The sequence below is a fragment of the Somniosus microcephalus genome, chromosome 2, assembly GCF_052327205.1.
Source record: "Somniosus microcephalus isolate GS21.2 chromosome 2, FLI_Smic_1.0, whole genome shotgun sequence".
Lineage (NCBI taxonomy): Eukaryota > Metazoa > Chordata > Chondrichthyes > Squaliformes > Somniosidae > Somniosus > Somniosus microcephalus.
The window spans coordinates 124141054-124162699 of record NC_140988.1 but is presented as its reverse complement, the minus strand read 5'-3'; the positions used below and the strand labels follow the sequence as shown (position 1 = coordinate 124162699).

The window sequence follows — 21646 nt, the reverse complement described above, 5'->3', positions numbered from 1 at the left end:
AAATATTGGCCAGAAAAGTAGCATAACACCCCTGCTATTCTTTGAATAGTGCCGTGGAATCTTATGTCCACCTAAGGGAGTAGACGCGGCCTCAGTTTAATGCCTCATCTGAAAGATGATACCTGCAATAGTGCACCGATACAGCTTTAGGTACCGGTGTTGAATTTATCCTATTTCCTATTTGAACAGGTCTTGCCTTCTAAAAAAAAAACATAACACTCAGTTTATTTTTTATTATTATTCTGTAAACATTTGTCTCCCAAGAACATTCACCCTGACTTACAAAATGTATTAAAGCTACTTTGTTTGAATTTATTAATGGTGAATCATCATCAGCAATATTCATTTAAAGACAGGCCCTGATATTACAGGTATACCGATTTGGATACTGTTGAGGGGGATGACTTACCAGAGGAAGGCAGCAGCAGCCAACTTCCCGGCACCAGGGGTGCTTCTGCTGCTCAGGAAGGGAGGAAAAAGAGTGGGAGAGCAATAGTGGTAGGGGATTCTATCGTAAGGGGAACAGATAGGCGTTTCTGTGGCCGTAGACGTGACTCCAGGATGGTTTGTTGCCTCCCTGGTGCCAGGGTCAAGGATGTCACTGAACGGCTGCAGGGCATTCTGAAGGGGGAGGGTGAACAGTCAGAGGTCGTGGTTCACATTGGGACCAATGACATGGGTAGGAAGAGGGATGAGGTCCTGCAGCAAGAATTTAGGGAGCTAGGTAGCAGATTAAAGAGCAGGACCTCAAAGGTTGTAATCTCTGGATTACTCCCGGTGCCATGTGCTAGTGAGTATAGGAATAGGAGGATAGAGCAGATGAATACGTGGCTAAGAGTTGGTGCAGGAGGGAGGGCTTTAGTTTCCTGGATCACTGGGCCTGCTTCTGGGGAAGGTGGGACTTGTACAAGTCGGACGGGTTGCACCTGAACCAGAGCGGGACAAATATCCTTGCAGGGAGGTTTGCTAGCACGGTTCAGGGGGGTTTAAACTAAAATGGCAGGGGGTTGGGAACCTGAGCAGGGAGACAGAGGAAAGGGAAACAGGGATAAAAGCAAAAGATAGGAAGGAGAAAAACAAAAGTGGCAGTCAGAGAAATCAACGGTTTAAATCAAACGTGGTCACAGTAAATAATAATTCTAATAGGTCTAAGAGCGTTAAAAAAACAAGCCTGAAGGCTTTGTGTCTTAATGCGAGGAGCATTTGTAATAAGGTGGACGAATTGGCTGCGCAAATAGAGGTAAACGAATATGATTTGGTTGGGATTACGGAAACGTGGCTCAAGGATGGCCAAGACTGGGAACTCAACATCCAGGGGTATTCGATATTCAGGAAAGATAGGCAAAAAGGAAAAGGAGGTGGGGTAGCATTACTGGTTAAAGAAGGGATTAATACAATTGTAATGAAGGATATTAGCTCTGATGATGTGGAATCTGTATGGGTAGAATTGAGAAATACCAAGGGGAAAAAAACATTAGTAGGAGTGGTATATAGACCTCCCAACAGTAAGGCAGAGGTTGGGGATGGCATTAAAAAGGAAATTAAAGAAGCGTGCAATAAGGGCACAGCAGTCATCATGGGTGACTTTAATCTACATATAGATTGGGCCAACCAAATTAGCAACAACACTGTGGAGGAGGAATTCCTGGAGTGTGTACGGGATGGTTTCCTGGACCAATATGTCGAGGAACCAACCAGCGATCAGGCCATCTTAGACTGGGTATTATGTAACTAGAAAGGATTAATTAGCAATCTTGTTGTACGAGGCCCCTAGGGTCTGAGCGATCATAATATGATCAAATTCTTCATTAAGATGGAGAATGAAGTAGTTGACTCAGGGACTAGGGTCCTGAATTTAAATAAAGGAAACTACGATGGTCTGAGGAGCGAGTTGGGTAGGATTGATTGGGGAATGGCACTCAAAGGGTTGATGGTGGATAGGCAATGGCAAACATTCAAAGACCGAATGGATGAGCTACAGAATTTGTTCATCCCAGTTTGGCATAAAAATAAAACAAAAAAGGTGACTCAACCGTGGCTAACAAGGGAAATTAGGGATAGCATAAGATCCAAGGAGATGACATATAAATTGGCCAGAAAAAGCAATAATCCTGAGGATTGGGAGCAGTTTAGGATTCAACAAAGGAGGACAAAGGGATTAATTAAGAAAGGGAAAATAGAATGTGAGAGTAAGCTTTCAGGGAACATAAAAACTGACTGTAAAAGCTTTTATAGATATGTGAAGAGAAAAAGATTGGTGAAGTCAAGCGTAGGTCCCTTACAGTCAGAATCAGAGGAATTTATAATGGGAAACAAAGAAATGGCGGACCAACTAAATTCATACTTTGGTTCTGTCTTCACAAAGGAGGACACAAATAGCCTCCCAGAGATGCCGGGGAACATAGGGCCTGATGAAAGGGTGGAACTGAAAGAAATCAGTATTTGTAGGGAAATGGTGTTAGGAAAATTGATGGGACTGAAGGCCGATAAATCCCCAGGGCCTGATAATCTACATCCCAGGGTACTTAAGGAAGTGGCCCTAGAAATAGTAGATGCATTGCTGGTCATCTTCCAGAACTCGATAGACTCTGGAACAGTACCCATGGATTGGAGGGTAGCTAATGTTACCCCACTATTCAAAAAAGGTGGTAGAGAAAAAGCGGGGAATTATAGACCGGTAAGCCTGACATCGGTAGTGGGGAAAATGCTAGAATCTATTATAAAAGATGTAATAGCAGAGCACATGGTAAGCAGTGACAGGATCGGACAAAGTCAACATGGATTTACAAAAGGTAAATCATGCTTGACTAATCTACTGGAATTTTTTGAGGATGTAACTGGTAAAATAGATAAGGGAGAACCAGTGGATGTGGTGTATTTGGACTTTCAGAAGGCTTTCGATAAGGTCCCGCGTAAGAGATTAGCGTGCAAAATTAAGGCACATGGGATTGGGGGCAAGGTATTGACTTGGATAGAGAACTGATTGGCGGACAGAAAGCAAAGAGTTGGAATAAACGGGTTGTTTTCCGAGTGGCAGGCAGTGACTAGTGGGGTACCGCAAGGATTGGTCCTAGGACCCCAGCTGTTCACAATATATATTAATGATCTGGACGAGGGAATTGGATGTAATATCTCCAAATTTGCAGACGACACAAAGCTGGGTGGGAGGGTAAGCTGTGAGGAGGATGTCGTGAAACTCCAGTACGATTTGGACAGATTGGGCAGAAACATGGCAAATGCACTATAATGTGGATAAATGTGAGGTTATCCACTTTGGTGGCAAAAACAGGAAGGCAGATTATTATTTGAATGGCAATAGATTGGGAGAAGGGGAAGTGCAAAGAGACCTGGGTGTTCTTGTGCACCAGTCACTGAAGGTAAGCATGCAGGTGCAGAAGGCGGTTAAGAAGGCAAATGGTATGTTGGCCTTCGTAGCAAGAGGGTTCGAGTACAGGAACAAGGATGTCTTGCTACAGTTGAGACCGCACCTTGAGTATTGTGTGCAGTTTTGGTCGCCTTACCTGAGGAAGGACGTTCTTGCCATGGAAGGAGTGCAGCGAAGATTCACCAGGCTGATACCTGGGATGGCAGGAATGACGTATGAGGCGAGATTGTGTCGATTGGGATTATACTCACTGGAGTTTAGAAGATTGAGAGGGGATCTCATCGAAACCTATAAAATCCTGTCAGGCCTGGACAGACTAGATGCAGGAAGGATGTTTATGATGGCCGGGGAGTCCAGGACCAGGGGTCATAGTCTAAGGATAAGGGGTAAGCCATTTAGGACTGAAATGAGGAGGAATTTCTTCACCCAGAGAGTGGTGAACCTGTGGAATTCTCTGCCACAGAGGGCGGTGGAAGCCAGTTCATTAAATATATTCAAGGAGTTAGATATATTTCTTAAGGCTAAAGGGATCAAGGGATATGGGGAGAAGGCAGGGACAGGGTACTGAATTTGGATGATCAGCCATGATCTCATTGAATGGTAGAGTAGGCTCGAGGGGCTGAATGGCCTACTCCTGCTCCTATCTTCTATGTTTCTATGTTACATCCTGGGATACTGAAGTACGAACACCAATTTTCTAAATTCCTTTTGGAGGAGTCATTAGCCCATCTAAAATAAATGGGCTAATGTCGCCATTAAAATAGTGGCAAAAGAATTGTAGACAAACATGTTAAGCACTCACGCCCTAGTATGTCGCAGTGTAAATTGCAGGGTCAGTTGGTTCAGTCTGAGAGAGAGCGTAATGGGCCAATTCAAAGGTCCCTCGGACAAAACAACACTTCATAAATTCAGTAGTACTAGTTGATCTCTTGTGGCATTCTTAGACACAAAAAAAAGTTTGTTTCTCGCTCTAATTATCTCCCACTTTAATTCTTTGTCCTGTCTTTCCATTTTTCGTTCACACTTTGGAGAGACGAAATGAACATCGGGAGAGATGGACGATGGGTGGCTGCATCGATATCGCCAGTCACCCCGAAGTCAAAATTGCTGCCTGGTTCCTTATTTCTCGCTCGCCAATACTTTCGCATACTGTATATCTGCAACTCTTTTCCTCTCTCCTTAGAAATGTTTTCTTTCATCAACATCTACTCTCCTGTATGTCTTATACATTCCATGCCTCTCAAAACAGTTTATTTTTCTCTTTGCTGTGTAGTATATCTCTTCCTCTTTATATGGGGTAGAGTTTCCGCCTTGGGCGCAAATCTGGAAATTGTGCCCAAATTGTGCTTGAATTTGCGCTGGTTCGGTTACAATTCAGGTTTCTGCTAAACTAAATTTGCATAATCACAAACAAAATCTTTCATGAACCAGCGCAATCGGGCAGCGTGATACAATTACGTTCTATCTTTTTTTCTTTCCATTAAAAAATATTCTTTGATGTACTTCACAGTGGTCATGTGCTGCAGTTTTAATGCAGCTGAAAATGGGTTGCCCACCAAAAATAAGTATTTTTAATAAGGGTGTCCAGTCCTCCACCTGTGAACAACTGGATAGTGAAAATGACTTAAAAACTATACTGAAGCATTTAATGGTTTCACTGGTGTACACTAGTAGGTTCCTTAGTAAATTAAATATATTTTGATCCAAGAAAGTTTACAACATGCCTACTGTGCACCTAAGAAAATGAGTGCAATTTGAAGAGCCTTCCTGAACCAGTGCAATCGGTGGAAACTCGCAATTTGACTTGAAGGTGTGGCATGTTTTGTGGGCGGGGCCTGATTGGGGCATATCGAATCTTGAATCAATTTAAAAGATCGCAGACAACACGAACGTAAATGATTTTGGGCATAACTCACGTTTAAAATTCCTCGATCTTTTGCACTGGTACTTTCAATTCCGCCGGATTGCGCAGATACAACTAGCGGATACGCGACCCGTGTGCTTTTCTCTTTTTATCATCTTGCAGAGATCTGGACCCAGACTCTGGACTTCGACCCCAAGATAGCTGCAGAAATAATATCATCTCTCCTAGATATGAAGGACAGATTGGGGGGAATGGGGGGGGGGGGCGGGGGAGAGGCTGCTCTGAGGAGAGGGGAAGGTTACAGTGAGGAACGTAGATAAGGCTGCGGCATTCACAGACAGGCATAGAAATACAAACAAATATTCACACAGACTCAAACGCAGTCACACACATATACGCTTACACTTAAAGGTTTCTTTTTGAAATTCTGTACAGAGGATGGTACAAAAGCCCGGGAAACGCTTGAGGGATAGATAAAAAGTTATAAAATCCTAAAGGTCAGCTCTAACTATGCACTGGCTGCAGGATGAATGGAGCTATCGCAGACCTGACTTTGAGCAGACACATGATGCACTTCCTTTACATTTCTAATGTTAGGAAAGAACTGACTTTTGTGACTGGCGCTATGTGCATATGTTTAAACATTCATGCCTGAAGTTCTGCTTTCTCCAATTGGGCAGCAGTACGAGCGCTGAGTTTAACCATAGCTACCGTGCACACTACTGACAGAAGTGGTGCAGATACTGACAGGTTTCCAAACTGAGCTCTGCAGACCTTACGGGATTCACGAGAGGATCTGGGAGGGTCCATAAAGTTATCAGGTTCCTGTCCATCATCAGAGATCTGTATTGTGCCGCACCCGCACATTATTTGTCCCGCTGTATACTAACCAACAATGTTTTCTGAAACGTTTTTCCGGCTGACACTGTCTTTCAGAAGTTAACACAAGATGTCCCGGGGATTGTGTCAATACTTGTAGGAAGTTCACCGCACATTAAAAAGTTTCAGAACAGCTGCTCCACTGCTCGGTGCAAAAAAGGTGTTTACACTTCAGCTGTGTTTATCTCGAGAATTCTTTATTGTTTTCAGATGTCCGCCATATAAAAATGCCACGCTCAGTATTTGTTCGATGAAGGAGCACACTGTTCGCCTGCAGCGCCATCTGCTGTTTGGATAGGTTTGTTGCTATAAAACAGACTGCAGGGGCCCCCATCGACTTTAAGAGTTCAGCACTGCACTCACTCCCCAGAGAGGCATGTCAAATATCAAACTTAAGTACAATGTTACCATAAAACATTTGAGTCTATTATTACCCTACATATGGTGATTCCATTAATGTAGTAAGCACTTTATGCTAACAGAAAAGGAGGTGGGGTCAAGTTCTGTAACTGAAGACTGTTTCCTCCATTTGTTTTTAGACTGGAGATCATCAAGCCAGTAAAACCACAGCAAGGTGACCCTGACATCTACCTACTTTACCTTATGGGCCGGATTTTGCAGTAGAAATAATGGTGATAACAGTGCTCACTGTTATTTATGTGGAAAATCGGACAGCAACTTAGTGACTGCACATGTGCAGTTAAACAGAGATCTGGAAGTTGCTGTCCGAGATGCCCTGCTCCTCCAAAAGCTTTCCGAAAATGGCATCTTGCCGTCTGACTTGCCATTGAAATACATTGAACTGAGTGAAGTTGCTGTACTTACCTCAGAGACAGACTAAACACGCCAGAAAGTTAGGGCTTGTCCATTCCAGTCTAAGTACCCTTTTAATGGTGTGGTAAGTCTTAATTACTGCCAACCAACCTCTCTGGCACTGAAAATTAACTTTTGCAAGTGTTGAGTCTCATTCCTTCAGATTTTAATTATTGTTGGAGATTTTTTTTTTTTTAAATGCAAATAATTTTACTTTTTCCTTTGCCTCTTATCTCTCCCTCTCAATTTAATCCATCTTGCCCTCTCATTTTGCTTTCTGTATGTGATTTGACATTAAATTCCATATTCTAACTTAAACTTCCTAGTTCAGACTCTGTGCTGCTCATTACCAATTCTTCACTCTGATTGGTTGAGATAGAAACATAAAAATAATAGCAGGAGTAGGCCAGTTGCTTGCCCTGTTCACAGAGGTCCCAGATACTCTGCAGAATGTGCTGTGATTTTTGGCTCTTATTTAAAGTTCTTGTGCAAAACCCCATAGAAAGTCTGTGTAATGAACAGTATCCAGCCCCATCATTATCTATATAATCTCAGCTGATGGTGGTCTTCATGCATGCAGCCTCAACCATATTTGTAACTATCTCAGTCAGGTAGGAAGTAATGTCACCTGTCCAGTCTGTACTAGAAGACACTCTCCAATGACCTTTTAAAAAAGGAACAGTCTCATTAAATATGCTTCAGGCAGTAAAAGAGCCAACCACAGCTCCAAGAATCCACTAGAAATAGCGTCACCTTCAGTACAGCCAGAAGATATTCGAAACAGATATTCCGTGGTAACCACTGCCATTGCAAGTTTTGGCTTGGAGACTCTCATTTACAATCATTTTATAGAAGAACATTTCACTTATGTAATCGAGCTGGGAGATACACAATCTCATCAAAAGTATTCCCTTCTGTCTGATTGTGTCTATGGCTGAGTTCTATTCATTTAGCAGCTCACACTAAATTAATAATGTCAACTTTTTAAAATTCTTCAATTTAGGACCGCTTGTTTTCAGTTTTCATGGTTAAGTAATGACACTCATGGAAATGAACTGAGCAAAGTTATCATGAACTGTCACTGTTCTGCAAATTTCTTTAAAGTTAAATCTTTTTCAAGGTCAATGGGCTTTAGTTATCTCTCAAAGACTTTTACTAGTTTTAGCAAAACTGTTAGGATTAGGATGTTAATTATTACAAGTGAAATAGCTGACATGATTCGCACCAGTTTTTTACACCGAGATCACCAAAACTGATATGTAGATGATTTCTATTAAAAAGAAAATCACATTTTTGATCCTCGTGCAAAACTTCAATTTGGTAAAACCACAATGTGGAATCACTGTGGAATTTCAGATATCAAAGCAAAACATAAAATGTTCCCCAATTATGTTTTTCTTTACATTTATTCTAAATGTATATTTTTTAGTCAACTCACTATCCAGTTTGCACATCTGATCAATTTGGTATAAAACATTTATTTTTGGTCAGTTTCTTCTGTTGTTTTCATGTACATTGAAATGCAGATTCATTACTAACTGCACCATAGGACAGAACTGAATAAGTTGGCTATTTTCTATTTAACATCTACAGAAATCCAGATCCAAGCATAACATTTGTTGGCAAAGTGGTTGTGTCAATATTCAGGTGTATAATGGAGCCTTCGGAGTCCCCCCTCCATTCTGCCAAAACATGTCCAAGCTATTAAAGGAGTGGCATCACTACAAAAAGTCTTGAATATCTGGTCATATCTATGCACAGGAGGTTCGTTCAGTGATATGTACAACACAGTAAGTGTCATTTTTCATTAAAACTTAGGCAAGAGTAAAAATATTGAAACATTTTGTACTACAGTACAACATTAGTTAGGTCTACTGCAGTGCAAAGACTCACAGTAGCCAATACAGAGGCTCTGCGACCATGTTTTCAAAGATGGCCATTTCAGGAATTAAGCTTGTAATTCCCAATTATTCATTGCTTAAACATTTCCCCTTTTCTCTCAAAATGCTCATGCATCAGCTTATGTTCACAAATGAACATTAGCCCCAAAGGTCTGATGCTGCTAATATTAAAGATTTACTCGGTCAGATGGGAGTGCTAATTAGTTTAGGTTAGTTACTGCTATCATTTCTTTCTATTTCACTTGCTATTTATATTGACTTCAAAATGTGTTCTATCAGATGTGCTATATATTTGCTACATTCTAAATAGTTACAGTATATTCTAGCTGATGTAGGGGTTTCAACCCAAGGATCTGTGCTTTTATCATTTTTTAATACATTCATACCAACTGGCCACAATCATGCATTTTCAATCAATGTTAGGAAATGCCAGAAAGGTAAAACTTTGTTTCTTTCTAAAAAGCAGTGAGGACACTATAATTGGCCTCCCCTAGTCTCAGCCAAGGCAAAAGAATGCATGACAAAGGAATCCCACTGCTGGTTACTAAATGAAGTCAATCCTGTTAGAAATGTGCATTTGTGGACAGTGTGTGGAAATGTCCCCATAATTGAATAGCTCACCAACATTCATCATATGGCCACACAGATAAAGAATGGCCACCAGGGGGATATGCCGTAGCACTATTGCAGCACGTGGAATTCTATTCCATCTCAGCTTGCCTTAACTGGCCCCACCCTTCTACTATTTTTGTGTTTATAAAAGCCTTTTGGGTTTCCTTTTATGCTAACTACTAATCTATTCTCATATACTCTCTCTTTATCCCCCTTATTCCTTTTTTAGATCTCCCTCTGTACTTTTTATATTCCACTTGGCTCTCTACTGTATTATGAACCTTACAATTGTCATAAGCCTCCTTTTTTCTTAAGTCTCAGTTTAACCTCTATATCTTTAGTCATCCATGGAGCTCGAGCTTTGGATGCCTTTCCTTTCCCCCTCATGGGAATGTGTCTACTCTGTACCCGAACCATCTCCTCTTTGAAGGCCTCTCACGTTTCACACTGGAAAGATAATAGTATTAAAGTTGCCATAGGAAACAGCAAAATTTTGGTAAACAAAGGCAAATACACAAGACACTAAGGCCCTGAATTTAACTGCCCCACCTGGCAGACACTGGGCAGTTAAATTAATGGGGGGTCAGATACCCCCACCATTCCCGCTTCCTTCCCAGCATGTCCCCATATTAGCCTGCTCTTTTGAGCATGTGAACAGGACACCTGCAGGAAGGAAGCGGAGTCTGGTTTTAAATATGAAGATCAGGTCCAATGATGTCATTAGGACCCAATCTGCAAACCAGAGGCAAAAGCTGCCAAGAGCCAGATCCTGGGCCTGAAAGGGGGGGGGCGGTGGGGGGGGGTTAAAATTAAATGTTTAGGATTTTTTTTGTGGGCCAGGAGTGCTCCTCCTGGCCTCAAGTAAACCAGGCTACCCTCCTCCCCAACAGCTCCAATCTCCAGCCCCCACTCCCGATCTCCAGCACCTCCCCCACCCCCTCACCAATTGCAAGCTTGGAGCTCATGCTCCCTTCCAAGTACCAGGGACCTCCCCCACGGGTCCCTAGCAGCGGCAGCCTGCTGCTAGTTTTGCCACCTGCCCACCGGCCAAGCTTAGTGGTTGGCTGACTACCGGGCAGGAGGCGGCCCAACAATATTCTAATGATGCCTCACCCTTAAGATTGGCAGGATCAACTCGTCTCCAGTCTTGCCTGGAACTTCGCCCTCTATTGGGCTCCCCGCATCCTCCCTCCCTGTTAATATCAGGACCAAAGTCTCTCATCCCTTAATAAATTCTCTTGTGCTCACTCCATGACATCCTTCCTAAAACTGGGCACGATGGCTTGGATAGTAAAAGGGGCAGATTACCTAGGCCAGGGGGAGGGGGCAATGCTTTGGCGTTTTAACTCCACAGCATGCGTCTTTTGTCCTTGAGAGGTTCCCCACCCAGAATTCAGCCCGATTGACAGGCTTGGCTTCCAGTTGGGCAGGGAGGACTCCAGAGCAGGCCGCAGGACCAGGTATGTCTGATCCACGACCCAGGGGATGCTGTCCTGCCCCTCCTGGCCCACAAGCAGGGCTGTAAAAGGTACTTACCTTTTGCCCAAAGCTGTCCTCGCCTCCCTTCAGCTGTGGGAAACATGGCAGGCCACAGTTAAACATGTAAAACAGGTTAAACCTGAGGCTGCCAACCTCATTAAAATATTTAAATTGCCAACCTGCCTCCCAGGAGGCAGGTTGGCTGCCCACCCCCGTTAAACCTGGAAGTGGGCAGGTTGATGAGATTTTTTAGTTTTGACCTCTGACCCAACCCCAACCCACCTGTTTTTGGGGGGAGTTAAAAGCGACTAAAATTCATCTTTGATGAGGGCACAATATGACCAGTAGCAGATCGTGCAGCCATTATATGCGCCACCTGATTAAAGGAAAAATCAGGCGAGATGTACAACGAGCGGACAATCTGTTACCACCCGTTTTGTGCCTCTGCCAAAGTTGAATTTAACCCAATATTCTAACTGCAACCAAACTGATGTTTTGTATAGGTTTACCATTACCTTTTTTCCCCATTGTACTCTATAAACCCCATTTATAAAACGTAGAATCCCATACGCTTTTAAAAAAAGGTTCTAGCAACCAGTCCTCCTACTTTAAGATTTGAGTATCTGAGCCGCCAATTCTCTCTTCTTGTCTACGCCTTGTAGAGTTTTATTTAGCATATATGCCCTCATTCTTCTGATCAAAATATAACTTGTATTTATAGAGCGCCTTCAACATAGTAAGATGTCCCAAGGCCCGTCACAGGAGTATTATAAGACAAAAATTTGACACCGAGTCACATAAGGAGAAATTAGGGCAGATGACCAAAAGCTTGGTCAAAGAGGTAGGTTTTAAGGGGTGTCTTAAGGAGGAAAGAGGGGTAGAGAATCAGAGAGGTTTAGGCAGGGAATTCCAGAGCTTAGGGCCTAGGCAACAGAAAGCACGGCCACCAATGGTTGAGCGATTATAATTAGGGACACTCAAGAGGGCAGAATGGGATTACAGAGCTGGGGTGGGGAAAGAGGCCATGGAGGGATTTTCAAACAAGGATGAGAATTTTTGAAATCGAGGCGTTGCTTAACAGGGAGCCAATGTAGGTCAGCGAGCACAGGGGTGATGAGTGAATGGGACTTGGTGCAAGTTGGGACACGGGCAGCTGAGTTTTGGATGACCTCAAGTTTACGTAGGGTAGAATGTGGGAGGCCAGCCTGGTGTGTGCTGGAATAGTCAAGTCTAGAGGTAACAAAAAGCATGGATGAGGGTTTCAGCAGCGGATGAGCTGAGGCAAGGGCAGACGGGCGATGTTACCGAGGTGGAAATAGGTAGTCTTAGTTAGGTGGCGGATGTATGGTCAGAAGCTCATTTCAGGGTCAAATATGACACCAAGGTTGCGAACACACATCACATTTATCAGAATTAAGTTTCATCTGATATTTATCTTCTATTCTTCTGAAGTCATGAAGCTGCTTACAGTCCTCTTCAGATATAACCATGCTCCCGGTTCAATGCCTTCTGAAATTTTTAATATTATGCCCCTATACCCAAGTCCAGATCATTTACTTATATTGAGAATAGCAATAGTCCCAATAGCAGGAGAGAAATCCGGCAAGGCTGGTGGCGCAGAGTTCCTACTAAATTTAATAGCAGAACCACATTGTAATTTTTTCCTTCAGTTTCCCACCCGGCAGCCAGCCAAATTGACAGGCTGGCCAGCAAGGGTGGGGAAAAATCAGCAACAAGATGCTGCTGTCGGGGACCCTTGGGGACAGTCTTCGGAAATCAGGAGGGGTGGGGGAGGGTTGGCAGTGAGCATGGCAGGTGTTTGGAGGGGGCAGGGGGAAGCACTGCTGCTCCTCCTGGTCGTTCAAGGAGTGCTATAAAAAAATCACTTAACATCTAGAGCTGGCAGCTCCTGCCTCCTTTTCACTGCTGGGTTTCCCGAGCCTTGGGTAACCAATCCAGCAGCTGTTAAAGTTATAAAATCAGGCTTCAATTACACGCCACGCTACCTGCCGCTGTAAAAATGGTGGCAAGCGCATATGGGTTGGGATAGGGTCACGTTTAAGGTTTAACCCTAATTTTACCCCCCCCTCCCCACCCACCCCCCCCATGACCACTGGTGTGGGGGTGGGGTTAATAGAGGCCTTCCTGATTTCTGTCCTATAATCAGCTTCCTATCTATGCCGTCAAAATAACTTCAATTCCACGTGCCTTAATTTTACAGCAAGCCTCCTAATTAGCACTTTATCAAATGCCTTTTGAAAATCCATATGCACAATATCCACTGCATTTCCTTTATCAATACTTTGTTATTGCCTCAAAAGAACTCTATTGAAATTTATCAGACATGATTTGACTTTTGCAAGTCCATGCTAACATGTCCCTTATTGTCTTTCTAGGCGAGTATAAACCTTATCCCATTTTACAAATTTCATGTGTTTTATGCTAGATCCCTCTTTGGTTTAATATCACTGGTCCCCCTCATAAACAGACCACTGATCCCCTACATGATCCGAAGTGATAATTAAATAATAGCATAACCCCAGGGATCATAACATAAACCAATGTTGCTTGTACTGACTACTGTAATCTCGCAAGTGCCACATTCTCCTGTCTTTACAGAATGCAAACTGAAAAGCACAAGATGAAGCATGATTGTAAACAAATTAATGTATATGTAAAATAAACCAATGAACAGAATACAGTTTTTGCTTTAAAACCCAGTAATTTCCTATTGCTCCATCAAGAACAATAAAAATGCACCTCTGCCACTACTCCAAGTGAAAACTCATTTCAAGATAGCTAATCTTAAAATAACTGGTACAACCTTTAGATTACAAGCAGCATGTGATAGTACATCCCAATCTAGTGTCTCCGACTTGGTGTGGAGGAAAATCTGTTTCTGATTTAATTTACCAACAATTGATATTCCACCCACATCAATTTATATCTGATTTCTAGCAAGTGGTACATTAAAGAGTTCAGCTGTCACCATTAACTAGAAAACTGCAACCCAGAACAGTTCATCAATACCATTGAATTCCAAAGTGTGTCAAGTGCTTCCACCTCTGCTGCTCCTTACCCAGGTAGAGTTGATGGGGTATCTTTATTTACTTTGTGGTTTTTTGTTGTTGCAGAGATCATGATAGAAAGCCCATCTTGTACTCGTGCTAAATTTTTGCTCAAATTAACAGCAGGAATTTCACCCCCACTCCAGGTTTCTGCAAACCAACTGAAGTAATATTGTACCACAAGATCTAAACTATCAGTAGGGCAATTTTCCTCTGTATGAGGAATACTAGTGTGTTCCTAGTATCTAGAGTTACTAAAACAGTGGGCTGGGGGGGTGGAAGCGAAGAAGAGGATTTGAACTTTAAAGGGTCACCTTGCCTAGTGCTTCAGGTGCCGACAGCAATTTTACTGCCACTCCCCCTCCGAGACAAGTGACCCAGCGGTGGTGATTTAAAAAAAAAAATGTTTTAATTCGCTTATGGGATGTGGGCATCGCTGGCAAGGCCAGCATTTATCGTCAATCCCATTTGCCCTCGAGAAGGTGGTGGCGAGCCGCCTTCTTGAACCGCTGCAGTCCGTGTGGTGAAGGTACTCCCACAGTGCTTAGGGAGGGAGTTCTAGGATTTTGACACAGCGACGATGAAGGATCGGCAATATACTTCTAAGTCAGGATGGTGTGTGACGTAGAGGGGAACTTGGAGGTGGAGGTGTTCCCATGCACATGCAGCCCTTGTCCTTCTAGGTGGAAGAGGTCGCGAGTTTGGGAGGTGTTGCCGAAGAAGCCTTCGTGAGTTGCTGCAGTGCATCTTGTAGATGGTACACACTGCAGCCACGGTACGCCGGTGGTGGACAGAATGAATGTTTAAGGTGGTGGATGGGGTGCCAATCAAATGGGCTGCTTTGTCCTGGATGGTGTTGAGCTTCTTGAGTGTTGTTGGAGCTGCAATCATCCAGGCAAGTGGAGAATATTCCATCACACTCCTTACTTGTGTCTTGTAGATGGTGGAAAGGCTTTGGGAAGGCAGGAGGGGAGACACTCGCCACAGAATACCTAGCCACGGACCTGCTCTTGTAGCCACAGTATTTATGTGGCTGGTCCAGTTCAGTTTCTGGTCAATGATGACCCCCAGGATATTGATGGTGGGGGATTTGGCGATGGTAATGCCGTTGAATGTCAAGGGGAGATGGTTTGACTCTTGCTTGTTGGAGATAGTCATTGCCTGGCACTTCTGTGGCGCGAATGTTACCTGCCACTTATCAGCCCAAGCCTGAACGTCGTCCAGGTCTTGTTGCACGCGGGCATGGACTGCTTAATTATCTGAGGAGTTGGAATGGCGCTGAATATTGTGCAGTCATCAGCGAACATCCCCATTTCTGATCTTATGTTGGAGGGAAGGTCATTGATGAAGCAGCTGAAGATGGCTGGGCCTAGGACACAGCCCTGAGGAACTCCTGCAGCGATGTCCTGGGGCACTGATGATTGACCTCCAACCATCACAACCATCTTCCTTTGTGCTAGGTATGACTCCAGCCAGTGGAGCGTTTTCCCCCCCCCCGATTCCCATTGACTTCAGTTTTACTAGGGCTACTTGATGCCACATTTGGTCAAATGCTGCCTTGATGTCAAAGGCAGTCACTCTCGCCTCATCTCTGGAATTCAGCTCATGTGTCCATGTTTGGGCCAAGTGGTCTTGGCGGAACCCAAACTGGGCATCAGTGAGCAGGCTATTGGTGAGTAAGTGCCACTTGATAGCACTGTCGATGACACCTTCCATCACTTTACTGATGATTGAGATTAGACTGATGGGGCGGTAATTGGCTGGATTGGATTTGTCCTGCTTTTTGTGGACAGGACATACCTGGGCAGTTTTCCACATTGTCGGATAGATGCCAGTGTTGTAGCTGTACTGGAACAGCTTGGCTAGAAGCGCAGCTAGTTCTGCAGCACAAGTCTTCAGCACGATAGCTGGGATGTTGTTGGGGCCCATAGCCTTTGCTGTATCCAGTGCACTCGGCCGTTTCTTGATATCACGTGGAGTGAATCGAATTGGCTGAAGACCGGCTTCTGTGATGGCGGGGACCTCGGGAGTAGGCCGATATGGATCATCCACTCGGCACTTCTGTCTGAAGATGGTTGCAAACGCTTCAGCCTTGTCTTTTGCACTCACGTGCTGGGCTCCACCATCTTTGAGGATGGGGATATTCATGGAGCCTCCTCCTCCTGTTAGTTGTTTAATGGTCCATCACCATTCACAACTGGATGTGGCAGGACTGCAGAGCTTTGATCTGATCCGTTGATTGTGGGGTCGCTTATCCCCATCTATCGCATGCTGCTTCCACTGTTTAGCATGCATGTAGTCCGGTGTTGCAGCTTCCCCAGGTTGGCACCTCATTTTTAGGTACCCCTGCTGCTGCTCCTGGCATGCTCTTCTGCACTCCTCATTGAAACAGGATTGGTCCCCTGGCTTAGTGGTAATGGTAGAGTGAGGGATATGCCGGGCCATGAGTTTACAGATTGTGGTGGAATACAATTCTGCTGCTGCTGATGGCCCACAGTGCCTCATGGATGCCCTGTTTTGAGCTGCTAGATCTGTTCTGAATCTATCCCATTTAGCACAGTGGTAGTGCCACACAACATGATGAAGGATGTCCTCAGTGTGAAGACAGGACTTCATCTCCACAGTGACTGTGCGGTGGTCACTGCTACTAATGCTGTCATGGACAGATGCATCTGCGACAGGTAGATTGGTGAGGATGAGGTCAAGTAGGTGAATACAACAATCGGGAGCACACCAGTTATAGCAGTCAGCCTCACCCTAGAAAACATCAGGGGTCAGGGCAGCAGGCACAGGACAAGCAGAAGTCTCGCCCTGCCACAGTTGCACTGCCATGGGAGCAAGAAGAAAATCTGCCCCCCAGCTAATTATTTCACTGCAATGCATACGGGAATAGTTTACCTTGCATCGAACGGAAGAGCTTTCACCACACCTTCTCTATTGCCAGAAGTAGGGCTGAAGGATGCTCTGGAGGAATGGGGAAAAGGGATTTTCACCCTTTGTGCTCCATGCAAAGAGTTGCATGCTCTGGCAAATATATCAGGCATTAGAGAACCTCCAACCCACCCCCCAATATTAAATGGACAGAAAATCATGGGGTGCACTCCTCTGAATTGCACTCCTTGATGTGCAAGACTCTGTCAGTAGCACTGAAGACAATTTCCCAGATTTGCTGTAGGAGTGAACTTATTCATTCACAGGACATGGGAGTCACTAGCAAGGCCAGCAATTATTGCCCATTCCTAACTGTCCTTGAGAAGGTAGTGGTGAGCTGCCTTCTTATAAACCCCTATAGTCCTTGTGTGAAGGTACTCCCACACAGTGCTGTACTCCCACACAGTGCTGTTAGGTAGGGAGTTCCAGGATTTTGACCCAGTGACAATGAAGGAACAGCAATAGATTTCCAAGTCAGAATGGTATGTGACATAAAGGCGATGGTGTTCCCATCCACCTGCTGCTCTTGTCCTTCTTGGTGGTAGAGGTTGCGGGTTTGGGAGGTGATGTCAAAGAAGCCTTGGCGGGTTGCTGCAGTGCACCTTGTAGCTGGTACAAACTGCAGCCACATTGCGCTGGTGGCGAAGGTAGTGAATGTTTAAGGTGGTGGATGGGGTACTGATCAAGCAGACTGCTTTGCCCTGGATGGTGTCAAGCTTCAAGTGTTGTTGGAGCTGTACTCATCCAGACAAGTGGAAAGTATTCCATCACACTCCAGACTTGTGGCTTGTAGATGGTGGAAATGCTTTGGGGAGACAGGAGGCGAGTCACTCGCTGCAGAATACCCAGCCTCTGACTTGCTCTTGTAGCCACAGTATTCATGTGGTTGATCCAGTTAAGTTTCTGGTCAATGGTGATCCCCAGGATATTGATGATGGGGGATTAGATGATGGTAATGCCATTGAATGTCATGGGAAGGTGGTTAGACTCTCTCGGAGATGTTCATTGTCTGGCACTTGTGTGGCATGAATGTTACTTACCGCTTATCAGCCCAAGTTTGAATGTAGTCCAGGTCTTGCTGCACCGCTTCATTATCTGAGGAATTGCGAATGGAACTGAACACTGCAATTATCAGCGAACATCCCCACTTCTGACCTTATGATGAAGGGAAGATCATTGATGAAGCAGCTGAAGATGCTTGAGCCTAGGACACCGCCCTGAGGAACTCCTGCAGTGTCACAGGGCTGAGGTGATCGCCCTCCAACAACCACAACCATCTTCCTTTGTGCTAGGTATGACTCCAGCCAGTGGAGAGTCTTCCCCCTGATTCCCATTGACTTCAGTTTTACTAGGGCTCCTTGATGCTACACTCAGTCAAATGGTGCCTTGATTATCAGGGGCAGTCATGATCACCTCACCTCTGGAATTCAGCTTTTTTGTCCATGTTTGGGCAAAGGCTGTAACGAGATCTGGAGTGAAGTAGTCCAGGCAGATCCCAAAACTGAACATCGGCGAGCAGGTTATTGGTGAGTAAGTGCCACTTGATATCACGGTCAATGACACCTTCCATCACTTTGCTGGTGATTGACAGTAGACTGATGGGGCGGTAATTGACCAAATTGAATTCGTCCTGCTTTTTGTGGCAATTTTCCATCGTCAAGGAGATGCCAGTTTTGTAGCTGTATTGGAATAGCTTGGGTAGAGGCACGGCTAGTTCTGGAGCACAAGTCTTCAGCACTGCAGTGGGATTTTGTTGTATCCAGGCATTTCTTGAATATCGTGGAGTGAATCAAATTGACTGAAGACTAGCATCTTTGATGGTGGGGACCCCAGGAGGAGGCAGCAATGGATCATCCACTCAGCACTTCTGACTGAAGATGACTAAGAATGCTTCAGCCTTGTTGGTTGCATTCTTATGCTGGGCTCCACCATCATTGAGGATGGGAATGTTCATTGAGCTTCCTCATCCCGTTAGTTGTTTAATTGTCCACAAGCATGAATGACTGGATATGGTAGGATTGCAGTGCTTTGATCAGATCATTGTTTGTGGGATCACTTGGCTCTGTCTATAGCATGCTGCTTCTGCTGTTTAGCAGATATGTTGTCCTGTATTATAGCTTCACCAGGTTGGTACCTCATTTTCAAGTATGCCTGGTGCTGCTCCTGGCATGCTCTTCTACACTCCTCATTGAACCAGGGTTGGTCATCTGGCTTGATGGTAATGGTTGTGAGGGTTATACTAGCACTAAATATCTACAGCGAGTTTAGTTTATATCTACCGCGCAAATAGGAACATAAGATCAGGAGTAGGCCATTTAGCCCCTCGAGCCTGTTCCACCATTCAATGAAATCATGGCTGATCTGCAACCTAACTCCATATACATGCCATTGCCCCATATCCCTTAATACCTTTGGTTAACAAAAATCTATCAATCTTAGATTTATAATTAACAATTGATCTAGCATCAATTGCTATTTGCAGAAGAGAGTTCCAAACTTCTACCACCCTTTGTGTGTAGAAGTGTTTCCTAATTTCACTCCTGAAAGGTTTAGCTCTAATCTTGAGACCATGCCCCCTAGTCCTAGACTCTCCAACCAGTTTCTCTCTATCTGCCCTATCTGTTCCCTTTAATATCTTGAAAACTTCGATCAAATGACCCCTTAACCTTCTAAATTCCAGGGAATACAACTCTAATTTGTGTAATCTCTCCTCGTAATTTAACCCCTGGAGTCCGGGTATCATTCTGGTAAACCTACGCTGCGCTCCCTCCAAAGCCAATATATCCTTCCTAAGGTGTGGTGCCCAGAACTGCTCACAGTACTCCAGGTATGGTCTAACTAGGGCTTTGACTAGCTGTAGCATAACTTCTACTGGCTTGTGTTCTAGTCCTCTAGAAATACAGTAACGTCATGCCATTCAATGCATTTCAATGGTGAGGTGCAGAGTGAAATGCTGTTTTCACAAAGTTAACGGCAGAGCGGCACAACTCGGAGCAATTTTCGGTCATTGGCATTCAAGCACCACCTTAAGTTGTTGTGCCAGTTACGCTTAAATTATGGCAAGCACCATTGGTCTCATTGTTATTTTGACAGCAAAATCTGGGCCAATAATTTACCCAAAGTAAATGAGGTAAAGATAGATTAACCTGAGCATTAGTTTGAAGTGTACCACTGCACGTCAACCCAGCATCTTTTTTTGTACCTTCCTCCACGGCAGTTACCGCATTTCGAGTCATGCGCCGTGTGGAGCGGAATGAGGCTCTCGGCAAGTGATAATCGCGTATGCTCGTTAACATGGAGGCAGACTGAGCCGCCCGCTTTCCTCTCAAGTTCGCACAGATGAGAGGGGAGACGGGAGCAACAGACCGTGCCGCAAAATAGCTTATTGAGCGCATCCCAGAGCAAAGTCCATTGAACTTTATCGCAGGGTCTACTTGTGCTTCCAGCTTTAGTGCAGATATCGCTGGAAGATCTTTTCCAAATACAAGTGTTGCGCATTGCTATAGAAATGAGAGAGAGAGATCGATCAAACACCAAAAACTTACTTCATGACTCCATTTTCCACGTAAGTGGTTTTATAGAAGCCGACCAGCGAGCCGAGGAGGCTGCCCTCAAACTCCAAGGTGAGAAGATACTCCTGGTCGGCGATGGTCGCTGGCAGCTCTTGCTCGACTTCGAACACCAGGTACTCCTGAGCTTTGTACTCGAAGCAGCGGCGCAGGGGGAGCGGGCTGGGCTGTGCCGAGCCGGTCCGCTGGTGGAGCACGGGCGGCGCGGTGACCGTGGCCGCCCTGATGTGCAGCCACAGGTACTTGCTGGGCTTGCTGGTGCGGATAGAGATGACGTTCTTGCCCGTGTAGAGCCCGCCATCCATGTCGGGCTTCAGCTCCAAGTCGTAGTGGGTCGGGCTGATGTAGTCGGGTAGGCGAAAGCTGTCCCACGGTCCCGTGGAGTCCGAGCTGGGGGGGCAGTGGTTGGGAGCCGGGGGGCTGGGGCTGGGAGCCGGGGGGCTGGAAGTGGTCGTGTCGCCCTCCAGCTCGCACACTTCAGTCTTCCCGCTCAGTCCCACTCCCAGCCCCACCGCCAGGCCCAGGGCGACCACCACCCCGCATAGGACGATGGCCACGTTTTTACCACTGATGCATCTTTTCTTCTGCGCCCCCTCTTCGCAGTCTGTGCCGCACATTCGGTACTTCTTCCGCCCACGGTGGAGGACGGTGTAGGTTTGCGGTCTTGAGGTAACTGCCCGGGGATTTTGGCTAGCGCGCAGTATCTGTCTCACACTGTCCCACCCGGGTTAAATATAAAACTGCAGCATGTTAATGAGCAATGAGAAGCTTCCACAGGTCAAATAACATGTCGACAACTCCCCCCCACCCCAAAACAAAATGAACGAGGAAGCGGCGCTAGCCCAGATTGGACTTCAGGTATGCAAATTGCAAGTTTGCTTGCCTGTTTTTATAACTTCTGACACACATAGCTTGCTTCATCTTGGATTCTAAATTGTCAGGTTATTTGAGTTTTTTTAACCATTTCAGTTTTTGACTTTAATCCAAATTCTACCGCGGGCAAAAGAAGTTAAAAGAACATTCAGTTAAAAGCTATTTTTATTTTCGTTATTTCTACTCAGAATTCGTTTGTTTCTGAATATAACGGGGTTTCTTTTACTGTGCACTTAAACTGAGTTGGACTGGAGCTGAGGGCATCAGCGCAT

General features: G+C 44.9%; 1 protein-coding gene across 1 annotated transcript in view; it reads right to left on the bottom strand.

Moving 5' to 3' along the window:
* Positions 1–21295, bottom strand: part of enpep (glutamyl aminopeptidase) — an 88701-nt gene extending 67406 nt beyond the window's left edge. The window contains exon 1 of the mRNA XM_085962215.1: positions 20478–21295. Coding sequence (XP_085818341.1) covers positions 20478–21118 — 641 coding nt within the window. The 5' untranslated portion in view covers positions 21119–21295. The remainder of the gene's footprint in view (positions 1–20477) is intronic.
* Positions 21296–21646: the final 351 nt, after the last annotated feature.